Below are 26,167 nucleotides of genomic sequence, written 5' to 3'. Positions count from 1 at the left end.
TTTCAAAAAAAAAAAAAAAAAGAAAATTCATTTACTGGAAATAATTTTCATAATGTAAGAATGTTAAGTATTAATAAGTAAGTGATATAGAAACTCTGTAGGAATTAACATTATGGAACTTCAATAATTGCTTTTGGTTAGAAGAGTAGTTGAGCTTGTAAACTGCATGGAAAAAGAGTTTCCTAATGGTGCCAAAACATGTGTACGCAATATCTGTGTTTCATTAACGTTGTTTGTTTGTATTGATTTAATTTCATTTTAATACAGAATGAAACATTAGAAACTTTTTATAGAGTAAGCAAAATTTTTTTAATGTGAAATAATGAACATATTGCATATAAGACTTCATAGCTAAATTTCTTCTACTAGCTACAAATTAAAATTTACAATTCAGATAACTTCACATATGTTATGTGAATTACATATAGATACATTTAGAACATCTATTTATACACAATTCTATTTACACTCTTTGTCCTCCGCTATAGAATTTAGTAACAAAAGCTTTCTATTCATCAGCAGTGGACAATACAGATAAAAACATTACATAAAAACTATGCATAAAAACATCCAATAAAAATTTCACAAAAGCAATAAATAACACTCACACAGAAAGTATTAAATATATAATTTATGAAACATATAAAATCTAGTCTAGTTTGTTTCAGTTTAATTCATGGACGAAAAGCTATGACAAAAAAGAAATTCAAATTTCATTTCATGATTTAACTGTGGATTAACTTTAACTGTCAAGTATTTTTTTCTTGTTGTAAATTCCTACATATTGTAACCTTTTTAATCGACAAATTTCTTTACTAAAATAATAATAATTTGTCTTTTGATATACTTGATTTAGTTTCAGTTTTCAATATAAATCACTGGAGTTTGATTGAGTATATATATTAATGGAAAATAAAATCAACATTTTTATTGAACATGCAACACCTACTTGGAGAACACAATTAAAATTAAATATACAAAATTTAAAAACTAAGTTATTAGTTTTAAACTACTTCAGCCATTCTATTTCTGAAGTAGCTGTATAGTTTTATTTTAGATAAAGGATGATACATTAAGAAAACTTTAAACATGTATGTTAAAAATACAAACCTTAAAACAATAATTTAAGAAAAAAAATAATTATGCTGGTACATTTCAAATATAATTGTCATAGCTATTAATCTCAGGGAGAGTAGTAAAACCAATATTAATGAAAATAATGATAACATAGGTAAAAGCTGTTCTAAGCTGTAAATGAGACGGATTTTTTAAACAAATTGAGTATTTGTAGAGAAACATTGAAAATTAACTTTACATTTACTTACATGCAATAATATTCAAATATTCAGTATTGTATTGTTCATAGAAAAAATATTTTTAAGTTACATGATTCTGAAAAATTTACAAAGTTGTTGCAGTAAGAACAAAATAGGTTAGGCTCATCAATTTTCATCATTGCATTTTTAGCAAAATGAAAACATAAGAGGCCTTATCGAGCAGTAATTTCTAGATAAAATTATAGACATGTTAACATAAATTATATTGAAATTTGCTTTAATCGAAAGTTTTACTTTTGTATTTATTTTTTGAATTGTTAGGCTAACAGAGCAAAGTTTTTTTTTTCCTTGCAGGCATTTAAATATGTTTTTGGCTTTTGAAGTATTTGATTTCAATGAATAAAAGGTAACAAATCCATTTTCTTTCTCTCTTTCTAATGATATTCTTAGAATGTGAGCAGAGCATGTTTTAATGTATACATTAAATAGCTGATTATGTTCCAATATTTCTACATATATTAAAGTTCATGAATTAGACACATTTTTTACTACTTTTAGAATGAAATTATATCTAATTCCATTCTAACAAAACCATACACACACATATTTTCAATTAAATAACTTTTTTTTCTTTTTTGGAACAAACAATGAAGAATTTTGGACTAGAAAAAATTCACTCACAACATAAGCAACAAAATAAAATGAAATAATAAATCATGGTAGCTTAGTACAAGCATTTTAGAGTTCACCACCACAATAATGGACCCCAAGAGAGAGGGCCAACTGCTGGGCTCCCCAACATGCCAAGGCCAACATCTGAACCATCTGGTCGAATGTACCTTTCAGGCTGGTAAACTAAAGCAGCTTGTCCTGGAGCTGTAGACACTACAGAGAAACATCATTAATTCTAAGTAGGAAAACCAAAACGGGTATGCAAGTAAACTTTGGTGAAGGTACACAGCCTCTGTCAAAATTTTTTTATTACACTTCTCTATTAGTTTCAATCTCCTATATCATTACTTTAAAAGAGAGAAAAAAAAAACCTGGACAGTAAGTTGTGGTTTGATACTGGTAGCTAGAAAGAAAATCATTTAAAATAAATAAATACAACCTTGTAAACTTACCATTTTTAACATGGAGGTTGCGTACTTTCACCTTTATTATCGAGAAAAATATAAGAGAAAAGCTTGCACGTTTTTGAAAATTAGAATCTTGCAAAGTTTTGGGGGAGGTACATTGGAGATAAAAATGACCGAAGGATTTGTTTATTGTAAACTCCATTACTATTTGTATAAAACCTGATTGTCTTGAAAATTTGAATATTTTTAAATATTTTTAATTATCTGCATTTATAGCAGTTATTCAACATATTTCCCAAGATATCTATGTGTCAGATTCTGGCTGTAGTCTCACATTTTCTGATTCCATCAATCTTCCAGGGTTCATACACTTGTGGTTAAAAAAAATTACATGACTTTTCCAGGTTGTTTTTAAGAAAATTCCAGGTTACTAGCTTCATTCAAAATTTAAGTTTAAATAGCAATATTTTCAAAATAATTAAAATTGTTAAAGTGCGGAAGAACTGAAACTTCTACCCTTAGATTTAAAAAAAATATTAAAAAAAAACCTTGGATTTTTTTTTCTCTCTAAAAAAAATTTTTTTTTAAACATTTTGTTCAAAATAGTTTTAATTCGTTTACTACTTGTTGAAACAGAGTATTTTGAAGTTATTTTAACGTTTCTTTGATGTCAGCTGTCATGCATAATAGTATAGCGTTTTCTGTAGTCGCGCAGCAATCCTTTAGAATCTGCTTTTGGTTTACAATACTTTTTATTTTCTTATTAGTATATAACACAAAACATATTGAGCAAAATGCAAAGTTAAATGTCAGTATAAATATGATTAACTTGTTGCATCGATCAGTATACCATATGATGCATAATAACAAAAATCAACATCCGTCGATCATAGGCCAATGCCAATACTCTTTTTTTTCCCTTTTGCATATTAAAGGATGCTTACATTAAAATTTCAGTTTTTCTTTTCCAGAAAGTAATAGTCAAGTCTCAAAAATTAATAACTTTTTGCACATATTATGGAATTTTCAATAGTTGACATTGATATAAATATCAAATTCTGTTTTTGGAAGTTTACGTCTACTTCCATCGTACAAACAACCAAATATGGCGACTAAGTGAAAAATTTAAGACAATACGTAGATTTTGAATTTGTAGCATAAAAGTGGTTATAAATAATTGATAATCCTTAAAAAACTACAATTAAAACAATATAGTCGTTTTTTTTTTTGCACAAAGGCGTTTAAAACCAATTAGAACGACAAAATATTCTGAAGATTAAATTTTGCATTTTTCCAGAAAATAATTAAATTATCCAGAAAAAAAGGCACATTTTGTGTTTTTAATAGCTTGCATTGCAATTAACATCCAATGCCTTTTTCGGGAACTTGGGCACTTAAAAAGTCTTGTGTATTTCCATCTTGGGAATGACCAAATATGGTGGCTATGCCCAAAAATAAGAAATAATTTTTTGAATTTGTCGCATGAAGACAAAAATTTATAAATCTTCATGAAACTACAATTCAGTTGAAAAGTTTTCATCACATTTGCGTCCAAGGCAATGAGGATAAAATTTAAGTTTTAAGAACAAAATTTTTCATTTCTCAAAAAAAGAAAAGAAAAAAAAAATAAATAAATAATAATAAAACAATTTTCAGACCATTATTTTGTGCTATTTTCATTAGTTTGCAATTAAAAAACGCATCCAATTCTGCTTTGTTTTTGGAAACAGTCATTTTAGGATCGTGTGTCTACTTCCATCTTCTGAATGACCAAAAATTGCGACTATGTTTCACACGTAGCTGAAAAAATTACTTTCCAATCAAAAACAAGGGCGCCCATATGCAAAATTTTAAGGGGAGCTCAAAAATTTTCCCTATGGTTTAGCAGAATATTTTCCCCGTGGAAACAGATTTTAGTACATATTAGAGATAATAAAATTTGATATTTTTTATAACTTATTCATTAATGGCTGGAAAATAAATTTTTATACATTTTTGCAAAGAAAAAAGCACTAAAAGCAAGGAAGTTCTCATTTCTAAGGGGGGGGGGGTGGAGCCCCCACTTATGAGCGCCCTTGATAAAAAAATGCTTTTCCCCAATCGGCCCTCCCATCTTCAGGTGCTTTTGAAGCAGTAAATTATCTTCTTTCCTGTTGAGTTTGCATAATTCCTGTTCACCCTGGAATTTTTTTCTTGGGAACAATTGAGGGTCAAAAATGGCAGCAGGGGAAGTTTTTTTTTTTGGGTTGCCATCTTTTTTATTGCCAGCGTCATCTTGCCTCAAAATTTTTAAAAAAATTTTGAGAAACATCGATAAAAATGAAGATTAGATCTCATAGAACAAAATTCCCTAGGGAAAAATTGGGAAATTAAATTTTTTGTGGCATATTTGGAAAATTCCCTGACTTTTTGCCGACACTTTTGACTATCTCATTTTCCATGACAATTCCAGGTTTTTCCTGGAGCATATGAAGACCTGATTTTTCCAACAATCTTTATCAATAACAGAAGTTATTGACAAAAACTTTTTTTTAATATATGTATACATATAACAGTAGCCCTATTATTCTAGCCAGAGGTGACAACAAATCTCAGGAACAACTATATTCCAAGAGCTAATTTCTTAAGAAGGAAGTCATCCAAAACAGCACTAGTTTTCTTGATAATCTGGAAAAATAGGACTCTGACAAAACATCACTTCTCTGTTTTCTGTGATTTTATAAAGTTTGTGATACATAAGCAAGGGAGGTGGGGGGGGGGGGGGAGTTGCATGAAAAAAAAAGAAAAAGGTTGAATGTTCTTCCAAAGAATAAGTAAACATTTTAATAGTTTCAAACAGTAGCCACGGACAAAGGTAAGTTTAAACTAAATTATCCTTAATATAATTGCTAAAATTTATGAATTGTGATTCAACAGTATTTATACCAAAGAGTCTTAATCTTTGATCATTGTCATTTATTTTATCAAAACTAATTATCTTTAAACCTCATCTAGAATTTCTTCTTGAAAATTTTGATATAAGTTCATCTGAAATTTATCTCAGTGGAAATGCACTTATATGCTATGTAAGGTTTTGGAAATAGAATCTCAAAAATTTAATCCAATCCCTTTTGTTTAGAATATTCTGCGAACATACGAAGTTTATTAGAATGAATGTTTCCATCAACTTTACAAACCAAGAGAAAGATGGCGGCCACCTCTTGGTTTATCACATAATTGTCTGAAACAATCAAACTCATCTTCTACTCATAAGTGAATCAATATACCGTATTACTCTGCATTAACCAGCATGCCAGAAAAAGAGAGGTTGACCAGCATGCCGGGAAATTCGAATTTTCCGGCATGCCTGATAGCAAAAGGAACGAGGTTTATTTTGCAACAAAACAAAAGTAACTTTCCTCATTCAGTTCCAATCAAAAAGCAAACCATTGTAAGGAAAAAAATTAAAAATTAAATGAATAAATCCAGAAAGTAGCCTTCTTTCCAAAAAATGTGTACTGCATAAATATGTGCTTGTTGTTTATGGTAAGTCATTATTAACGGATTTCATTATCTTTATAAATAATAAAGCTGAAAGTCTGTGTCTCTGGATGTCTATTACGCGCATAGTGCCGAGACCGTTCGGCCGATTTTCATGAAATTAGGCACAGAATCAGTTCATAGCATAGGAGTGAGCACCTTGAAGCGATTTTTTGAAAATTCAATTTTGTTCTTTTTCTATTCCAATTTTAAGAAAATTTTACTGAGGAAATTATCATAACGTGAACGAGTATATTTCCAAGTTATCGTAACGCAGAACAAACATATGTGAGCAAATGGGCAAGAAATTCATCATTTATTATTTGTAAATATACAGGCAAACCAAACGACCTTTTACTTTTCTACTATGGGCAAAGCCGTGCAGGTACCGCTAGTATGCCAATAAAGTAATCAATTCAGAAGCAATTGTTGTTACTGCAATTTGTTCATATATTTTTTTTTAATTAATGATTTTAGGTTCATTTTAGAGATGTAAGTTTAATTTTTATTTTTTGAATAGCCATGGTAAATTCTTTAGCACTGGCTTTGGGGCGGTAACTTACTGCCTAAATGTTTGCTTAGTTTTAATTTAATTTTTATAAAATTATTCGTTATTAAACAATATTTTTCTTGTTTAAGTAACAAATGACATTGTTATTAAATATTTTTTTCAAAAAAAAAAAAAAAACTTTTTTTTATACTACTAAGATATGTATAAAACTTATATTAATTTTTAAGCTGAACATATATTTTTTATATTATTAACTTTTTCCCTAACCTTGATTTTTCCGGCATGCCAGAAAGGACCAGGCAAGTGTTATTGAAAATCTGGTGACCCTGAATTTTGTGGAATGCCGGATAATACGGTATGAACCTAAATAAAGTTGCTTATGGATTTGAGAACTGATATACAGAAAGAATTTCACATTTATGGGATCTTCAACATTTTAAATCATTTTTCACCCAAGATTTATAAGTGTTAGCATTTCACCAATTTTCTGATGCATTCTTTAGTCATTAAAGATACTCTGCCGTGGGAAGGTAAAGCAGTATCTGTAAAACAGAGGTTTTGAGCGATTTGAGAAAAAATATTTTGGGTTCCATACTAACGATGTGGAAATATTTCAATTTGACTTTTTTTTTTTTTTTTTAATGGGAGTATTTTTTTTTCCCCCAGGAAGTTCTTACATGTGTAACTGAACATAACCACCATACTAAGATTGACAATGTGGTTCAAAAACATTGGCTCTAAGAAAGAGGTTTAACTGTTTAACCACCCTCCTCAGGCTGCACCTCTGATTATATAACAAAGACATAACTAAGCTATTTGTTGAGCACACATATGATTATCTTCCGGGACTAACTTTTCAAGGAACCTTTGTTTTCCAAGAATGAATCAAAAGCAATGTAATAAACATCAGTGACAGTAAAATTGCAAATAAAAGAAATTACAATAAGTAGCAGAAATTGAATAAAGAAAATATATTACTGTATTGCAAACCAGGATAACCATAGTAAGCTGGTGGAGGGTATGCAAACTGTGGCATATATGGCAGTGATGAATCACCTAAAAGCAAAAAAAAAACAACATTATTACCAACATTTTTTTCCACAACACGAGAGACATCTATAGAAATGCATGATAATGTTGATATGTTAGGGGCACTAAAATGAACATGCATATTTAAAAAAAAAAATCCACACAGGCATCTAATTGAACATAAATAAGCAAACTTGATTTTGCCTGGTGATTCCTAAAAACTTGATTTAAAATGGTACTGCATAGGTGCTCAATCCACCAGGGCTCATACTCCCCTTAAAAATTAATATTTAAGAGTGGTTTTACAACATGATTCTGACTTTTTCACAAGTACAAATGATTACATGTACTGATGTAGTTTGTTGATATTGCGAGTGATTCACACACTATAATGTTATCTCTATTTATTGCAATTGCTTTTGACATGTCAATTTGTCCCTTTGTTCAGGTGCTCTTTCTGGACTCTTAAAAACCGAATGCCTTTTTTGCACCATATTATCCTGCGTTAGCTGGCATGCTAGAAATAAGTGAGTCTGACCAGCATGCCGAGAAATTGAAATTTTCAGGCCTGCCATATAATTAGGGGTATATTTAGCAACAAATAAAACAAAGTAAATTTCCGGCACAGTTCCAGTCACAAATCAAAATAAGAAAGGGCATGGGCACCCATATGCGAAATTGTAGGGGGGGGGGGGCTCAGAAATTTTAACTCTGGTTTAGCAGGATATTTTCCCCATGAAGGCAAATTTCAGGACAGATTAGAGTCATTAAAATTTGACATTTTTAATTATGTATTCATTAATGGCTAGAGAAGAAATAATTTTATATTTTTGCAAAGAAAAAAGTACTAAAAGCAAGAAAGTTCTAATTTCTGAGGGGAGGCTCGAGCCCCCCTTGCCCCCTATATGGGCGCCGTTGAGAAAGGGTAAAAATCAATGAGAAAAATAAGTGGTTAGTAAACACAGAAAGCAAGTTTACTATATCGTAGATTTGCATCATATACTCAAATTACACAATAGGTAAGACTTACATTGCAAAAGTTTCAAATCAGTTCAATTATTGAGAAATCCTTTGTTCAGTGTAATCTCAAGTGAAAAAAGTAGCAATACTTTACATAGTTCATTAAAGGAACTGACGATAAATAACACTATAGATGTGAATAATGGTTGTAACGAAAGTGTCCGGTTTCACTGATAAAGAAAGTGAGTAATTACTTATTAAAAGATTTTTTCCAAAACTAAAAAATTTATTTATTTGGTCAAGAACAGAAACATTTAAACAAGAGGTGAGATAAAATAAATATGTCATTGTAATTAATGTAGGTCATTTGCTATAATTTTAGTTCTATGCCAATGAAAAAATATGATAGACTCAGAAACAATTATAGTAATTATGATTCCTTTATAATTTATTTTATAAATTATTTTGAATTCCTCTTAGAGAGGTAAATTTAATTTTTATTCATTGAACAGCAAAAATTAAAAATTTTTAAGTAATTGCAAAATCTTTAATTTTAGGGCTCAAAATATATGCTCCATTTAATAATATTTTCTAAAATTTTTTTTAATAAATTTGTTTTTTTTAAATAAGAATAACAAAAAAAGAGTATTGGTAATTAATATTTTAGAAAAATGAAATTTTTTATTAATATTAATAAGTGTTATACGGAACTCACATTACATTTTTATGCAAAAAATTTATTTATTGCATTAAATTTAATATATTTTTCGAATCATATGTTTTTGCCATGCAAAAAAGGACCAGGCAATTGAAAACCTGGTGAGCCCTGAATTGTCAGCAAGCTGGCTGATGCGGGGTAATATGGTACAACATGCCACTTTCACAAAATGGTTCTTTAAATAGTCTCTAGTCATGCAAGTTGTTGAGTGGTAGCAAAAGTGTTTGAAATGATACTCTTATTTCACGTTGTAGAAAAATATCTATTTGGTTGCTCATTGGTTTCCTGTGATCTACAAATCGTGAAATTATTGTTAATGCTACAATTAACCGAGATATAACGATACAATTGCACCCCCAATTTTAAACTATATAGTATTTTAATTCGGAGAATCAATTTTAAATAAAGGTGATAAAATTAAACACCTTAAAATGATGGGGGGATGTAATATTCTGACATTTGTACAAAATTCTGGAAGAAAAAAAAAACCCTCAACAGCTTATTTCTCGCTAAACTTTTAATTAAGTTTGTTCAAACAGTGTAAGAAAATCAACACTATATTCTTCCTTCTTCTGTTTGGCATGCCCAAATATTTAATACTAAACAAAATTACACCTAATTTTAATGAACTGAAAATCAATCATTTAACAAGTTTGATTCTTCAAGCCTTGTTTTATGTCGAAAATTTTTAGCATAAAAAAATAAATATTTTAACAAAAATTTTAGGAAATTCGTTTTGCGTTTTCAGTTCATTTGATCAAATACAGCCACTAATTTTAGGAGAGAAAAAGAAGGTATTTTCAGAAAAAAGTGAAGATAGTGACTGAAAGCTTGATGACTCGTCCATCTTTCCTTTTCTCATCAGAAAGCATGCTTTTGACTTTTCAGATACATTTATGAAAAGGAGCGCCCTTTTAAAAAGATTTCAATCCTAGGATTATGTTTGTTCTAGAACCTACAGTATATAGTTACCATGGAGATGAAAGAATTATGAACATCAATGCAAGTTCGGATTAGCCTTGAAAACAGTTCTGCAAACATTATAATTTAAAAAGTTTCAAAAAAATAAAGACAATGGGGTCATTTCCAAAATTTTAAAAGTATTCTTTTCTGAAAGAGCATGCTTAAAAACATAGAATTTGACCATTTTTAAAACAATTTCTTAAAGTTTAATATTTAAAAAAAATTCTTAAATCGGTGCTCTTTCATCGTTTAACGCTTCTGCCGATGACATCACAAATGATGAAATGCCATTCAGTGTTGCCATTCATGGTCCAAAATATTCAATTCGCATCTTTGCCTCACGTGTATTGGCAACGATATGGTTGATAGCAAGTGTAGAGCGCAATTGTAATTCGCTTCTTGATTATCATAAGGTAGAAATGCGGTAGAAAGATGCGCCATAGTGCATCATTTGTGACGTCATAAAGACCATGCCTTGTTTGAAGAATAGGACATTTTAAAAAATTAATTTAAAAAAAAAACTGTTGGGAAAATGAAAGTATTTTCTGGGTTCATGTTATTTTATTTTTGCTTTATTCTATCAATTTCAGTGACAAAAAGTACTACTTTTGACTAAAGGAAACAACCCCATTATAAAACAATAATATTCCAACATCATCCAAAAAAACTGATACAGTTGTATTTCGGGGGGGGGGGGGGGACTTTAGCAGGCAAATATTAAAAGTAAGTAACAGGCACTGGAAACATGCAGAAAATTAAAACATGCAAAATGAATATACTTTCATATGCCCCAAGGTTTTGCCACATACAACATGATCATGCAACTTACTCAACATTTTAAATCTCTCCATTTTTTCTTTCCAATTCATAGTATTAGAAGTTGTACATTCTGGAAGTTAAACACTATCTTATCAAAGAATAATTAAAATTCTTTCAAGAGCAAGACACATCAAGTTTCTGGGGCGATTGCTGAGTGGGCAATTCTACGGGTAACTAACTGATACTTTTGAAGCAAAACAATACATTTCTTGTCATATTCAATGCAAAATATACATTGTAAAAGCAATCTTTACCCGTGGAATATTGTATTTTTTAGGCTGAGCTCAATGGAATATCAAATTACATTTTGAATGATTAAGAGAAATATTTCGGGAATTAAAATATAACATTAAATTCAGCTTAAAAAATACAATATTCCAGGGCAAAAGATTGTTGCCCTGCACAACAAATATTTTGCGTTGAATGTTACAAAATACGTATCGATTTGCTTTAAAAATGTCAATCAGTTTCCTGTGGAATTGCGGAAGTAATAATTTTGCAATGTAAATGAAAATAAATTCTACCTCAGAATCTATCAGAAAACCATGCTTTCCATTAGTATCAAGAAATGAAAGCAATCTATAAACTAGCTTATTTTCAAAGTTTTGTAACAAACCAGATTTTTAAAACAGTAAAACAAAGAGAGAAAACATAAAAAGAGAAAGAAGGGAAATTTTTAGACAATTAAAAATAATATTAAACTCAAACACCCCCTCTCCTTTCTTTGACATGCTTTGCTCATTATGATAAATATAGAATTATTAAAAGAAATGTTAATTTTCATAGAAACAAAGATTACAAAAGAACAATGTTACTTTTGGGTTATATTGCAGATTTAAAAATACATAATGAACCTTTGAATGAAAATCTGATGTACAAACAACCTTTTGTTTGATATCCCAATCAAAGTATTAACTTTTTGGAAAAAGGTAGATGGCAGAGAGCGGATATTCATATTTTATTTAGTGTTACAGTTCAATGAGTTTGCATCACCTAAGTTACAAAAAATCTGTTGTTTCACTCATCTGTTTTCTAATTTTAACAAATAAAATAAAACAAAAAATTTATGGAACATTGCAAAATGAAAAATGTTAATATGTATAGTTTGAGGAATAGAGAGCTAGGGGACATAGATGTGCCAGAGAGATGGTAGATGAACTGGAAGCAGAAACAGAAGACTTCATTTTGTAATATCTATAATTAGTGAGAACAAGCAAGCAGTAAAGTTTTTATCGCTTGAGCATTCTCATTAACCTTACTACTTACAAAATGAAGTGTTTTGTATCCATTTCTACTTCATCCATCATCTCTCTGTGGCACAACTATACATGGCCCCAGTTATTTACATGCATTAAAATGGAAGTTGATGATGGCTAAATTTACCCACTAACGGCAACACCAAGGATGATATTTTTAAACTTTTCAAATCTTAAAATTCAAAATACAGTTGGATCTTGATAACTTGAAGCTTATTACTCGAATATTCCTTTATCTCAAAGTTTTTATTGAGTCTCAAACCTATGAGACTGTTGTGGAAACTTCCCATAACTCAAACTACCAATAACTCGAATATTTTAGCTGGTCCTTTGGGACTTCAAGTTCTTGAGAGTTGACTGTATTTGGACACAAATAAAAACGCTAACTGTCCAGGTGGAAAAATATAATAGCTTTGACAAATTTCATCCCCCCTTTTTTTAACATAAGTTGCCATGATAACAATTAACTAAACTGCTATCAAGAATGGAATTGAAAATTCAAGACTTACCACCATATGCAGAGAGAAAGCCAGGATTATAAGCTGCCATATATTGAGGAGCTTGTGCAGACATCTGGGGATGCATCTAAAAATGATTAAAAGTATGAAAAAAGAAAAAACAGCTTTCAAAATAAAGATTAACAAGATTTAAAATAGTTTATAAAAAAACTAAAAACTTACACCAAATAGTCGGGCTTGCTCTAAAGCCAACTGCCAAGCCCTGTGAAAATACAAGTATTTTTTAAAAAAACTATTCATTTTAAGCCACCAAAATTGGATAATTTTAAGAAATAATCCTTAATATTTAATATAAGCAGTATAATTAGCAATATTTATTAATCTTTGTTATGTAAATAGTCTACTTTTACTAAAATTCAGAGGAATTCCATACTCCCACTAAACTAAGAAAGCTTGCTCCCATTATGTTAGGAATAAACAAGCATTCTAGCATTTTCCATTCATGTACTTTCTAGTATTTTCAACTAAAGAATATTCTACTTCTAGAGGAAAGGGGCTATCTATGAAGTTACATTTATAAGTAAGAGATATACTATTTACATGTAACGTTCGAAATGTCACCAAGCTTGGTCCCTATTTGACAATTTCTTGCCAAACTTGGAGACGAAAATAAGTCACCAAAAATAGTGTCAACTTGGTGATATCTTTAAATTTCTGGCCAATCCCACTCACACAACGTAAAATGGTGTATGATAGGCAATGTCAACAAACAGGTAAAGTTTCAAGAAGTAAAGTAATTTTTAAGCAAAAATTAATGGAATCCCAGTGGCAAAAAGTTTTGTAAGTGTCTGCAACAAGCTTTTAGAACTTCATTATCTGTCTGCAAAATTTTAAGCGTGGTTTCAATAAAAAAAAATAAAATAAACAAGTCTTTTTTTTAAATAATTGTTTTGAAATAGGCAGGAAGTGCCCCCCCCCCTCCCCAAACTAAGCCCAAAATCATTCTCAAATTACCTCCTCCTAAAAGTTTTAATGGTGCAATCTGATGATCCCCTGCTCCCCTGTCCTTGGTTGGCACCTGGAATTTACAAACATGTGCTGGCTATTAAACAGGAGTCTGTCCAGGATTTTTTCAAAGGGTCCACTTTTTTTGTGAAAAATCAATTTATTTTGTGAAAAAGCAAATAATTTTTCATGGGAGGAGGACGGAGTAAAATGAAATTTCAAAATGGGTGTTTGTGTGATTTTTTTTTTCCATTGTCATATTAATTTCTGTTTGATAATTGAAAAAAAACAATCAAGCATTGGTTGAGCATTTAACTCATTTGAAACTCTTAAAAATCTCAGAATTTTGTTAAAAACATCTAAATTTTGTGATTTCAATAAAAATAAAAAAAAAGAATTTGTTTAACTGTTAACAAAGCGTACTAAACATTAAAAATTTGAAAAATCCGATTCTCAAAGCGAATGCAAAGAGATTGCAATTCGCAAAGTGAAGTCTCCAAAAGTATAAAAACAGCTCATAAAAGAATTAATTTTTAAAAAATTATTTTAGAGTTGCATTTTAGAAGCCATAGAGAAGCCAAGATAAACATATCATTAATATCTATCGACATAGTTGCAGCAGAACTAAAATTAAACCATCTATTCAGCATTTAAATTTTTGACTCATAAACAAAAACGGAGTTCTGTTTTAAAATCTTGAAATGGTGGTTTTAATAGACTTTTCATTTATTTGCCTCCATATAAAGCGAAGGTAGCTTTAAAAAAAAGAGTAAAAGTTTGATTCTCATATCGGATGCTATCAGATTGCATTTTTCAAATGAAAGTATTAAAAGTATAAAAACGGTAAAAAAACGTTCATTCAAGTAAAATAATTTTAGAATTACCATTTAACAGGTCTGCATGATGAATATTATTAATATCACTGACATATTCACCGAATAGTTATTTATCGATTGCATCAAAGAAATGTGCTTACTTTTTTTTTTTTTTTACACACAGAAATATGTGTTATTTTGATTTCCTTTTTCAGTAAACAATTTGAAAAAGATCATTTTGTTTTGGGTTATACATGCCACCGGCGACGAGCGAACGAATCACGTGTGCTATCATTCTCTCCCAGCGTCAGCAGTTCATGCAAATAAATGTCTGTCCCACAGTTGCAAACAACTTTTTTTTTCCTTCCTTTTTTTCTCGGCAGACAACCTTTTTTTTTCTTTTTTGCGGACAACTTTTTTTTTTTTAGCGCAGACAGAACTGTCCGCGATAGGGTTTTGTTGTTCGCGACGATGTTGCCGTGTTGCGGCGTTTCTGCCACTGGGAATGGAATATATGCCAAATTTTGCCAGATTATAGCAAATGAAGCATGATTAAACATAAGAATAATTATTTTTTATAAAAGTTGTAACAGTACTTCAGTGTCTAATTTCAAATTACTTGAAAAGAAAACAAGGTGATAATAAGTGGTCATTTATAAGATACCTTTTCAGTGTCAGTGGTTTCCATATTGATTACTAAATGCATTAAATATAACAAACTAATAGGTATAAAAATTGCACCTCATATCATCGGAGGATTCACCACAAAATATCCATGTTTTTCCTGTAGATGTAATAATGGATAACAAGTTATGAATTCCGTAACCATCAGGGGGTTGAACTGCTTCTACCTACAAGAAACATATTATCAATCATTAGGCACATTTTATACATTCATAAAAACATTTTTACTTAATGCTTAAAGAAAACTTAATAAGGTGTCATAATGTGTACACTTTCCCATAATCACTTTTTTACATGGAATATGCTACTGGGACACCAAGGAATTCTTATAAATTATGCAATACTGAAGAGATGTGCCTCCTCACTATAGTCTACATTTTTATTTCTATACTCACCTTCACCTTGGAAAACTTCCCGTATTCATTTCAGCAAATAGACATAGACAATTACAAAATTTTGTACTAAGTTCACAAAAAAGACAAAAATTAAATAACTATACTTATGTGAGCAATATTGATTTTAAAAATAGCATTCCTCTACACATACAGTAGACTTCTGATTATTCGCAGAACAGCGTGATTTGCTAATCGCTGATAAGTGGATACTGCAGATAATCCAAATACTAGGTCAAAAATGATACTCAAAATAGCTAAAAATATAAGTAACACTCCCACATACATTGATACATTGCATATACTAATGTTGAGTGTAAAAAATAAATGTAGAAGTTAAAAATGAACAGTAACATGGTCATGAATATAAAAAAGAATTAATGACCGTTTAAAGAAAAAAATGTGGAATAATTCAAGCACCAATAATTGGGAGTTTATGGTAATTTCAAGAGAGATTAATTCTCCATCTTTTCTAAAAGAAAAAAGGGTGGTTTTCATATCAAGTCTAGCAAAGCGGCTCTAACCATTAGTGCACATGGGACTTTTTGTACAAAAGAACTGAAAAAAAAGTCCTCAAAATTAGATTTTTTGTTCTTTCAGTTCCGTTATAGATTCAGGAAAAAACAAAAATTGTACAAATCTGGTAACACTTTGTCCCCTTTAAGCAAGTAGATTAAAAACTTTTTCTTACATAGATAGCATAAATTTTTCTGTTTTTTTAGCATTTAAACTGAAATACCACACAATTATAGTATAATTTGTAACTTTCACATAAAGCTCAAACGATGCGCCTTCAATTTCTCTAGGGGGGAAAAAATCATTTCTAAAGATATAACCTACCTATTGGCTAAATTATGGGAAGACAATGGGCATCAATTTCATTTATTTTTTGTGTACTATATAAAACTTATGTAATTATCTCATAGGTTACTGTTGGAATATTTCTCAATGTTGTTGGGAAAACATATTTAGGGAATGCATCTTGGTAGTTGGATGGACAAACCAAAACACAAGGTAATTTGAAACCAATTTACATTACATTTGCATTATTTTTCCAAAAAAAAAACTAAGTATTTTGGGGGAAAGCATTCCCTGCATTCCGCCTCAACTACAGCAGCACTGCATAATATTGTTAACTGGATTCCATTGGTTTCACGGCATTACATCTTAGTAATTGAAAATTAATAAATAAATCAAATTTAAACTTTTGTACTTATTTCAACAAGATGCATAGTTTTACTTGTGGTCCTACATTAAAGATTTTCTCTCTTCAAGGACATACAAGCTAAGTATTTTCTACTGGATATGATCTTCTGCCTTTATATAGGAGTTTAGTAAGACTCCATTTAGAGTACGCTGTGCAGTTTTGGTCAGATTATGATGCCAGACTTAAAGGGCTTAATATGTATAGCCTGGAGCAAAGGAGAGTCAGAGGGGACTTGATTCAGTTGTTTAAATTTAACATAATGAAAGATGTTAACGGTTAAATTTTTGCACTGAAAGCAGGACGAGGGGTCATTGTTTTAAGCTATTCAAATCTCAGGTTAACCTAAAAATAAGGAATAACTACTACTTTAGTAGGGTTGTGGGCACTTGGAACAGCTTACCGTAAGAGGTGGTAATGAGCAAGGGGATGGATAGCTTTAAGAGGACGATTGATCTTAATTGGGGACTAATAAATTGACTAGGACCAGCCTAGCTGGGCCAAGGTCCTGTCGCTGTGTGTCACATTTGTATTTGTATAACAACATTTATTCCTTGCTTGGAGTATGAACTCAAACAACTTCAGTAGCAGGCTCAATTTTTGCTAAAAATTCTCTTTTGAAGTTCAATGCAGCAAATATTTTAATCAGCTTTAGTAACAAATAGGCAAATTTCAAGAACATTGAGTTATATTAAAACCTTTTACATGAAAATATTGATAAGTAAAGGAAGTAGAATTCTTAAAGGTTTAGAAATATTTTAGCCTATTAACAATTATTTTCATCAAGTAAAAGACAAAAAGAGGGTCTGTATGAAACGCTTCTTAGCTATAGAAGATTTTTGCATCCATTGAAAGATCTATGTCATACAGAACATACAAAGCATCTTAAATATTTGATCAGGAGGGAAAAAACTGATTTGTATTCAATACCTTTGACAGCACAAAGGGTTTTTGGGAATAAAGGAGAGAAGTTCATACAATCAAAGAATAATAAAATTATAACTTATAAACGTAAAACTGAGAAAAAAAAACTTTAATTTTTTTTACATGTTTTGGAAAATGTACTAGAACAGAAAATCATTACAAGTAATTAAGTTTGTAATGACTGTTTTGTAAAATCATTTTAATACAAATCCATTCAATTTACACATGGATAAGTTAGTAATGTTCGAATGAACATTTTTTTTGTTTTAAGTTATTTTAAGTCAATTATTTTATGTTTTATAAGATCATTAATCTTACATTCTATACCCAAATTGAAATTTGTTGAAATAACAGGCGATAATTGCTACAAAAGAAGCTTTAAAAAGTAACTTTTGCAATTATTTCTACTACTATCATAGCAACAATAAAAAAAATCAGTGAACTATTACAAACAATAAATAATAAACTTACTTGCAAACCAGCTTTTATAGCCAAACATTCCGTTGGCATAAATATTGTGTCTTCTGCATTAGGACTACATTCAGTTTCATAATATTTCAAATGGCCATCTCTATATAACTCGACCCAGTTTTTTTGCCACTTTTTTAGAACTGTAGCTGGAAACAAAGTATTTTCAGTATCAAAAATAATTTAATGCACACAAAACATGTATTTCATCTAAATTTTAATTTATTGATTTATTTATTTTGTTTTTTAATTCCTGTTGTAACTACTCTTATACTCAGTGGCCTCCCTACAGGAGGAGGGGGGGGTCTGTCCTGGATGTCTGCTGTCCAGGGAGTGACATCCAAAGTAAAATTGCAAGTTTTAAAAAATATAAGTACTTAAATTCAAAAAAAATTCTCCAATTATTTTAAATTAAATTTTTACTCTATCAAACCCACATATACCACGGAATAAATGATAATACTCAGGATTATGTTCATGTTATCAATACTTAGAGCTAGTAGTGACTTCCTCTTAAACCAAAAAAACTGAACTTTAGTTTCTTTCCCTGTGCTTGAGATATCTTCATATAAATAATAGCCGATGATAAAGTAGCCTGTGTGTTTCAACAATGAAACTCGCGCCACGGCATGATAATTTGATAATATGTTTGGTAATGTTTGACATGCATGGAAAAGCTTTACTGTGACAAGGCTGAACTCAATCCAGCAACTTAAACAGTTTTACTGGTAAGAGGTAAGACTGTCATTTTAGGAAAACAAAGGAACCAAAACAATTCGCAACTCCAATAAACTATAACGGGCACTGCAACCACTGTCTAATGGCAGATGAAAAAGGTAAAACAAACAAATGCTGTAACTTATAATTTGCTTTGAAGATTAGTGAATGACAGAATTTATCATAGTGTTTGTAGGAAGCTTTCTTTTCTATTGTTCTGAAATTACATTACACCACAAACTGTCTGAAGCCTGTAATTTACACCAAAGAAAACATGTGGAATGGAATGTTTTACCCTTTTTGGTAGTATGATAAATCACAGCAAGGTAGGGTATTTAAGCGAGACCCACGTGATAACAGACCAGACAACTCCTCTCCCCCCCCCCCCCCCCCGCTTCGTTACGCCACCAGGCGTCGATCTATGAACTTGGCGCGAAACTTTGAAAGCAGTGCAGTTTACAATGCAGTTACATAGTGCTGCTTGCTCTGGCTGAAATAGATGAAATAGGAAATATGTAACTTCGGATGCACATTCTTGTGAACACAATACTGTTGGATTTATCTCATCCTTTAAACGTACCGGAATGTAGAGGCAATTAAAAATATATATATATAATAACTCTTGTAAGTGTCTGAGTGTCTGCTGAGTGAGTCAGCGATTTGCGCTACCAAACAACCTGCATGCGAAGAAAAAAATCGGGCGCCTCATGGAATAAATTTTAAAGTTCGGAGGTAAGTACTTTTCTCAGATAAATAAATTAACATTTTATCCATTAGAATTCATGCAGTTAAGGTTACTTAACTTCTTCTCCATTACACAAACAATTGTCAGTTTCCTTTCTGATATCTTTGTCTGTAATTTGTAATTTCAGCATACTGCTTTAATATTTGAAACGGTTAACTTGCAACTTTTTATTTCTTTATTTTTTCAACTTTGTACATGCATTTATTCGAAATAGATTTTCCAAGCTGACAATATACATATGTCAAAATTTTCTGCGAATATACTTGTTGCTATCAGAAGCAACGTAACTTGGTGTTGATATTCAGTTAATATGTAAACAAGTTTATTGAAACAGGCTTTTAACTGAACTAATCTTATATTTTCGGTTTCGATTAAATTGTTTCATACGCTAGCATGTGTTATTTTGATCAAAAAACATTCCTTGATGGGCTTCCGTAGTTCTGAGGTAAGAAGATTAGCTTCGAACGCCGGAGGTCATGGGTTCGATACTCAAACATTTTCCCCCAACTATGCCCCTGCAATGTTATTCAAACAAGCTGGTTCTGTGCGCATGTTTTTTTTGCACTTTTGTCTTTAAGTTTTAAGATATTTATGTACAAATTGTGGTTGAGTTAACGGTAGTCATGATTTCTGAGCTTGCAAAAGATTACTTTTGAGCAGTGGATACACAACGTGTTTTTGCCAAATGCTCTATGAATGTTTGTTATGCTTAAAAAAGGCAAAATATCTTGAACTATATAATTTTGAACTCCTTGGGTTTTCTGTTAATAAGCTTTCAGGAACTCTGAAACTGTAATATAAATTGAATTAAGGGGCTGTCCATAAAGGATGTTGCAAAATTTTGAACAAATCCCCCCCCCCCCTCCCTCCTTGTTACATGTAGTGCTGTTCAACATGAGCATATTGTTATAAACAACGCGTGATGTCACACTTCTTGTTATCCTTTCCCTTCCCCCTGTCACAAAAATGTCACACTGAATTCCTAAAAGAGCCTACTCAGAAAAATGTTGATCTAAATTTAACATATATGAAGTTTTTTGAAAAAGGTTACTTTTTTTTTTTTTTTTTGTCCTCAATTAATGCTCTTTAAAATAATTTTTCAAAAGCCTAAAATGATGAACTATTAAAGCCCCCCCCCCCCACAGACAAGAATCATTAGTATCAGAAAAAGCTAAAAATGGAAAAGTAGCCAAATTCCAAAAAAAAAAGGCTGCTTTGATATTGAATACATTTTTTTGATGTACAACATACAGTATTCATGATCTTGTATAATTCATTCTTTATTTAACGTTTTTAAAGTTGAATTCCTGTGTAATTTTTCGAGAGTGCCCACCTTAGGGGGGGGGGGGTGGAATCTTAGTCTCATAGTAATGATAGCTTTTCAACGGCTATAGTTATAAATAACTGTGCCCTTGAAATTTTAAGGGAGATGGGGGAGATGTTTATGGGGTATTTTTCTTGAAGTTTTCATAATTGAAGGAGGTAGGGCACCGTTTACTTTGGGGGATGGCACCCAAACATTCATGTCTTTTTAAAAGTATAAATTTGCTAAGCTAAGTTAACATTAATAATGTGGTATTATGTATTTTAATTTGATGTTATGTCTTTGAAACGTATTGCAGTTATATTTCCCGTTTACTTTAGTAAAAATGTTTATTTATATTTTAAAATTTCATTTTATTCCTAATCAAAGACAATGGTAAAATTATTTTTTGTTTTGATGTAATGAAAGTTCATCTATTTATTTGAATACTTCTTAAGACTTAATGTTTCAATACAATATACGAGTAGTTAAAATGTGATTAATGTTAAAAAAAAATTCAAATGAAAAATAAAACTGTTTATTTATCACTTCGTTTTCACAAGATTGTAAAATAAAATCGTGTTCAGTTATTTGAATACTTTGTAAGACTTATAAATGTTTTTATATGAAATACTATGAATTAAGCTCAGTTTTTTTTTTTTAATGAATGATTATTGGTTCCTTTTTATGTTTTCTAATGAAAAAGTAGAAGTTTTAATGCTACTAAAATAGTAGAAGACAATAATAAATAAACCAAATAGTTTAATTAAACCAAAATACTAATCGAAGTGCTCACTTCCCAATATCATTGTGGATCGACTAACGATGACGTCATTTGCTAGTTGGATGGCCTTCCTATCTCGAAGGCCTCGATTTAAGATCTGGAGATGCGAATTGACAATTGCTTAAACAGGCAATTGCTCATTCAAATATAGAAACAATTTTCACTCATCATACCATGACAGGCGACTTTCTAGTGTTGGAAATAATTAAGGGGTCATGAATTTCATACATTCCCTTAGTTTTTGAGCGTATCATTAATGCAGTTTTAGTCCCTTGAAATGATCACCAAATGCTAGAGAATGGCTATATCCAAAAATATTTACAATTTCAAGCTTCTCATCATCTGGTGAAAAAAGTGAGAAAGGCATCATATCATTTGTAAATGAACTTGATCTAAAAAGTGGACTTACTTTAAACAAGTTTTATTTGACAGAAATGTTGACTTAGAACATATACAAATCTGATGACCAGCTAGGCTGGTCCTAGTCAGTTTATAAGTCCCCAATCAAGATCAGTGGCCCTCTTAAAGCTATCCATCCAGTTGCTAAATACCGCTTCTTCTGATAAACTGTTCCATGTGCCCACGACCCTACTAAAGAAGTAATTTTTTTTAATTTCCAGGTTAGTCTGAGATTTGAATAGCTTAAAACAATACCCCTCGTGATGCTTTCTGTGCAAAAATTTAACCATTAACATCTTTCATTTTGTTAAATTTAAACAAATGAATCATGTCCCCTTTGACTCTCCTTTGCTCCTCGCTATACATATTAAGCCTATTAAGTCTGTTATCATAGTTTTAATCCGAAAGTCCCCTTACTAGTCTAGTAACCCTTTCCAATGAAGAAATATCTTTCTTGAGATAAGGAGACCAAAACTGAGCAGCATATTCTAAATGAGCTTTTCTTGTTTTAACAGCTGCAGTATTTTTATTAGTCCGGGACATTTAATTTCTGCTTAAAATGCAAATATCAGTGTCAATATTAGTGTAAATATTTTTTTTTTTTGTAACTAAAACCATAGAGTAACATGTTGCGGATTTGTTTGCAATAGTTGACAAAAATAAAATAAATAAATTAATAAATGGCAAAATGCATATAAAATTCAAAATCTTACACCCGGAAACATCTTTTTTCTATACTCAGGGGTGATTGTGACTCCATGAAAAAATACCTGAACTTTTTTTCCAAAGAAAAATGTTTTGATGGGCATATATAGTACACATTATGTGTACACATTATATTATGTATATAAATAATTTATATACATAACTATTTGTTAGGGCTAAAACTCAAAGTTTTAATTAAACTTAATACGTCCATGTGCATGGAGGGAATTAAATTCTTTTAATTTTTCTCATTTCTTAAAATTTTTCAAAGAATGTTTTATTTTCCTCCTTTGTATCTGAATCCTTAACCATTAATTACATTCATTTACTTATACACTAAAGCCTAATATAGCAGCATTTTTTAATGATTCACACATTCTTTTATAAGTATTTGTAGAAAAATGTTGCAATAATGCCTTCATACCATCTTTAGCATATGTAAAGAACTTGTTGCAAGAAAAAAAAAAAAAAAATCCAGCCTTATCATTTTTTTACACCATATTTCCATCTTTTCATTGTAGGAATCTACCCTGTTTACCATTCCCAATTAAAATTGTTCTTCCTTCCTGCATCAATGGAGCCAATATCTTCAGATTTATCCAGATACCTCATTTTTTAAATGAGAACATGCAAAGTTCAAATGAATAAATTTATCAAACAAAAAAAGTAGCGAAATGAAAAGTAAGATTTAACAAGTAAAATTTAATTAAACAAACTAATTTATATTTACGAGGAGCATATTAATCACGATAAAGCATAATTAGAATTAGTTCAATAACAACAGAACGCACACAGATAAAGATCATAAACCAGAATATAAAATAAAGAATATATTTGCATATGATAAATTCCTCCAACTGCCATAAAGAACAAAGGAGTCAAGCTCTTATCACTTTTCTCTTCCTACCTTGCTTTATACCAAACAAAACGTCTTCAATTTGAACTTTTGGCGTTTCATTAAACATCGCCCTAAATTTTACAAAAGTGGGTTTTTCTGAAAATATAGGAGTTCCAGTATTTTCGAAGATGTAAATACTGGAACTCAAGATGAAAATACCGGAAATCCGGTAAAATACTGGAACACAATCACCCTTGTATACTATGGAAAATATTTGCAAATAAATAAATTTTTATAGTTAACACTCTCGGCTATAGCAATCTCTCAAGTCATCAGTTGAGGGCTCCTTATTGACAAATTTGACTGTATTAACAAACACGCTAAAGAAAAAGGTTATGATTTTTTAAGAAATAAAATATCACTGCATTTAAGAATAATTTGTTTCACTTTCAGGTAACAATTAGCAATTTCTCTTATATTATCTTGAAATACAAAACAAAATTCTCAACTTCTCAATTTTAACTCACTCATTGAAAACTCAAATGCACTTTTACTGAGCACAGGAAAATTGAATAAAAATTTAATAACTCACTTTGGCGGTAAAGCCAACCACTTTTTGCAATAACAGAATTATCCATGATGAGGTCATCAATAGAATATTATGCAGAAACACTTCCAAAACTGAGGAGCTAATATCAACAAGCTGTATCCTAAAATATTTAAAATCAGGTATTACCTACTATTACAAGTTAAAAATTAGTGCAAAACTTTATAAAATGTATCTATAAACGCAAAGTTTTATGCATGTCAAATTCATGATGATTCATAAATTGTACTTGCTGGGCATAATTTTTTGAAAAAGATAATGATAATTCAGTTATCAGTAAAAAATACATGCAATTTAAATGTTGCTAACCAAAAAAAAAAATGTATTTTAAAAATTCTACACAGAGGCTTTTTCAATAAACAAAATAAATTGCATTAAGGTCATGAAAACAAGACATTGCTCAAAAGTCCATGTGAAATTATATTGTAACACAAGATAAAAGTGCAATGGAGGTAGGTTTTGGGTTAAATTCAAAGGGGAAATCAATCGAGTCCAAGAAAAAACATTTTAACACTATCAAAACATCGATTACTGTCTATTATTTACTGTATGTAACTTTATGCCCTATTTATGTATTTGTTGGCATCTAGTTTTGATCTAAAAAATTTAAATCTTTACAGAAAGTTTACGAAGAGAACAAAGCTTGACTTTGGCTTAACTACTTTTCTGATCCAGAATTGTTGTTCTTCCAATAAACGCTATTCCTCAATACGATTTTATAACAACAAATAATAGTTTTAATTTTCATCCAAGTGCTAAAAAACTCTTCTTTAAAGCTAAAAAAGAAAAGGGGAAAAACAAAGAAATTCGATAGCTAAGGAAACTTCTGGTGAAAACACATTTTGCAAGCAACAGAATGCACATAATTCACTTATAAATATGCTTGATATTCTCATGAAAATAAACTGCAAGTGTCGTTAGTACCTTACTGATCGTCATAATTTATCGATTAGGATTCAAGAATTAATTCTTTTAACCAGAGTCAAGTTCGCGACTCATCTAAGTTTACAAAAGATTCAATAAACTGCAAATTATTTTAATAAATTTACCTTTAAATTAAGCGAAATTCAGACTATTTTCTTTTTACATTTCAGTAGTGATGCCATTCTGTTATGTGAAATACAGATAAAACCAAAATGTTTATCCTTTAAAATTTTTGAAATGCCTTATAATTTCTCAAAACAAAGAAATAAAACTTTCAAAGTTGTTAATTGCCTGAGATACCTTGTTCTCTTTGGTGCAGAAACATCATGATGTGCTCCTGTAAATGATCTTTGAGCCGGCTACAAAATTATGCTCCTCTCCATGCATGAGAGAGAACATCTGTGCGTAGATGGGTTTGATGGTTAATCCCTCCCGATAACCATCTGTGTTTTGTAGATTTGTTTCAAAGATTATGTAAATAAAAATGTTATAATTGTTTGAAAGATTTAATGCATTCATTTAGAGAGAAAATTAGTTTACTTATGCATAGTTGTTGATCATGAAAATCATGTTCTACTTTTGGAAGAAGAAAATCCCTATTAAAAACAAATGATTTTGAAGTCAAGATGCACACAGTCATTCTTTGATTTTTAAATCATACGCAAACTATTTACTTTTATGAATATCGCATAAAAATATATTAACACTCATCATCTGTACTGCATTATATTTTTTAAAAAAATAGGCAATTTTCTGTGTTTACAAGTATGAATCTGAATTAAGATGCACTACAGTAAAAAGCGTTTTAAGATACTTTTGCTACTTTGCTCTAACCCTTTATTGAAAGGTAAGATATTTAGTAAAGCTCATCAAAATTCAAAATTAGTTGTGAAATATTTTCATTTATAACTTTCATTTTTATGCAATAATTTCTTGTGTGAGGTTAAGGTGTTACATTAAGTTATGTGATAAAGCACTCTACTTGCTATGAATTTAACAAGCATAGATTTATTTATTTCGATTGCTAGTCAAGTCATATGAATGAGTATTTTTTTTACGAAGCA

At 30.4% G+C, this 26,167-nt stretch overlaps 1 protein-coding gene across 2 annotated transcripts; it reads right to left on the bottom strand.

The window, feature by feature from the left end:
* Positions 1 to 295: 295 nt before the first annotated feature.
* Positions 296 to 25,284, bottom strand: LOC129220155 (pleckstrin homology domain-containing family B member 2-like). Of its 2 annotated transcripts, none has more exons than XM_054854508.1 (8): positions 25,229 to 25,284; positions 24,165 to 24,282; positions 18,085 to 18,230; positions 15,151 to 15,260; positions 12,812 to 12,851; positions 12,641 to 12,716; positions 7,365 to 7,442; positions 296 to 2,162 (listed from the first exon to the last, which is right to left on the bottom strand). In XM_054854508.1, exons 2-8 carry the CDS (start codon positions 24,208 to 24,210, stop codon positions 2,023 to 2,025), a joined length of 636 nt encoding a protein of 211 aa, XP_054710483.1. In that variant the 5' UTR covers positions 24,211 to 24,282; positions 25,229 to 25,284; the 3' UTR covers positions 296 to 2,022. The 2 variants fall into 2 exon arrangements, with proteins under 2 accessions (XP_054710483.1, XP_054710484.1); XM_054854509.1 differs by having other exon boundaries at positions 18,085 to 18,224.
* Between the last annotated feature and the right edge of the window lie 883 nt (positions 25,285 to 26,167).

This window comes from Uloborus diversus, chromosome 4 (genome assembly GCF_026930045.1).
Source record: "Uloborus diversus isolate 005 chromosome 4, Udiv.v.3.1, whole genome shotgun sequence".
In the NCBI taxonomy this organism is placed as follows: domain Eukaryota; kingdom Metazoa; phylum Arthropoda; class Arachnida; order Araneae; family Uloboridae; genus Uloborus; species Uloborus diversus.
The sequence above is the reverse complement of the archived record's forward strand: the minus strand, read 5'-3'. Positions and strand labels throughout refer to the sequence as shown.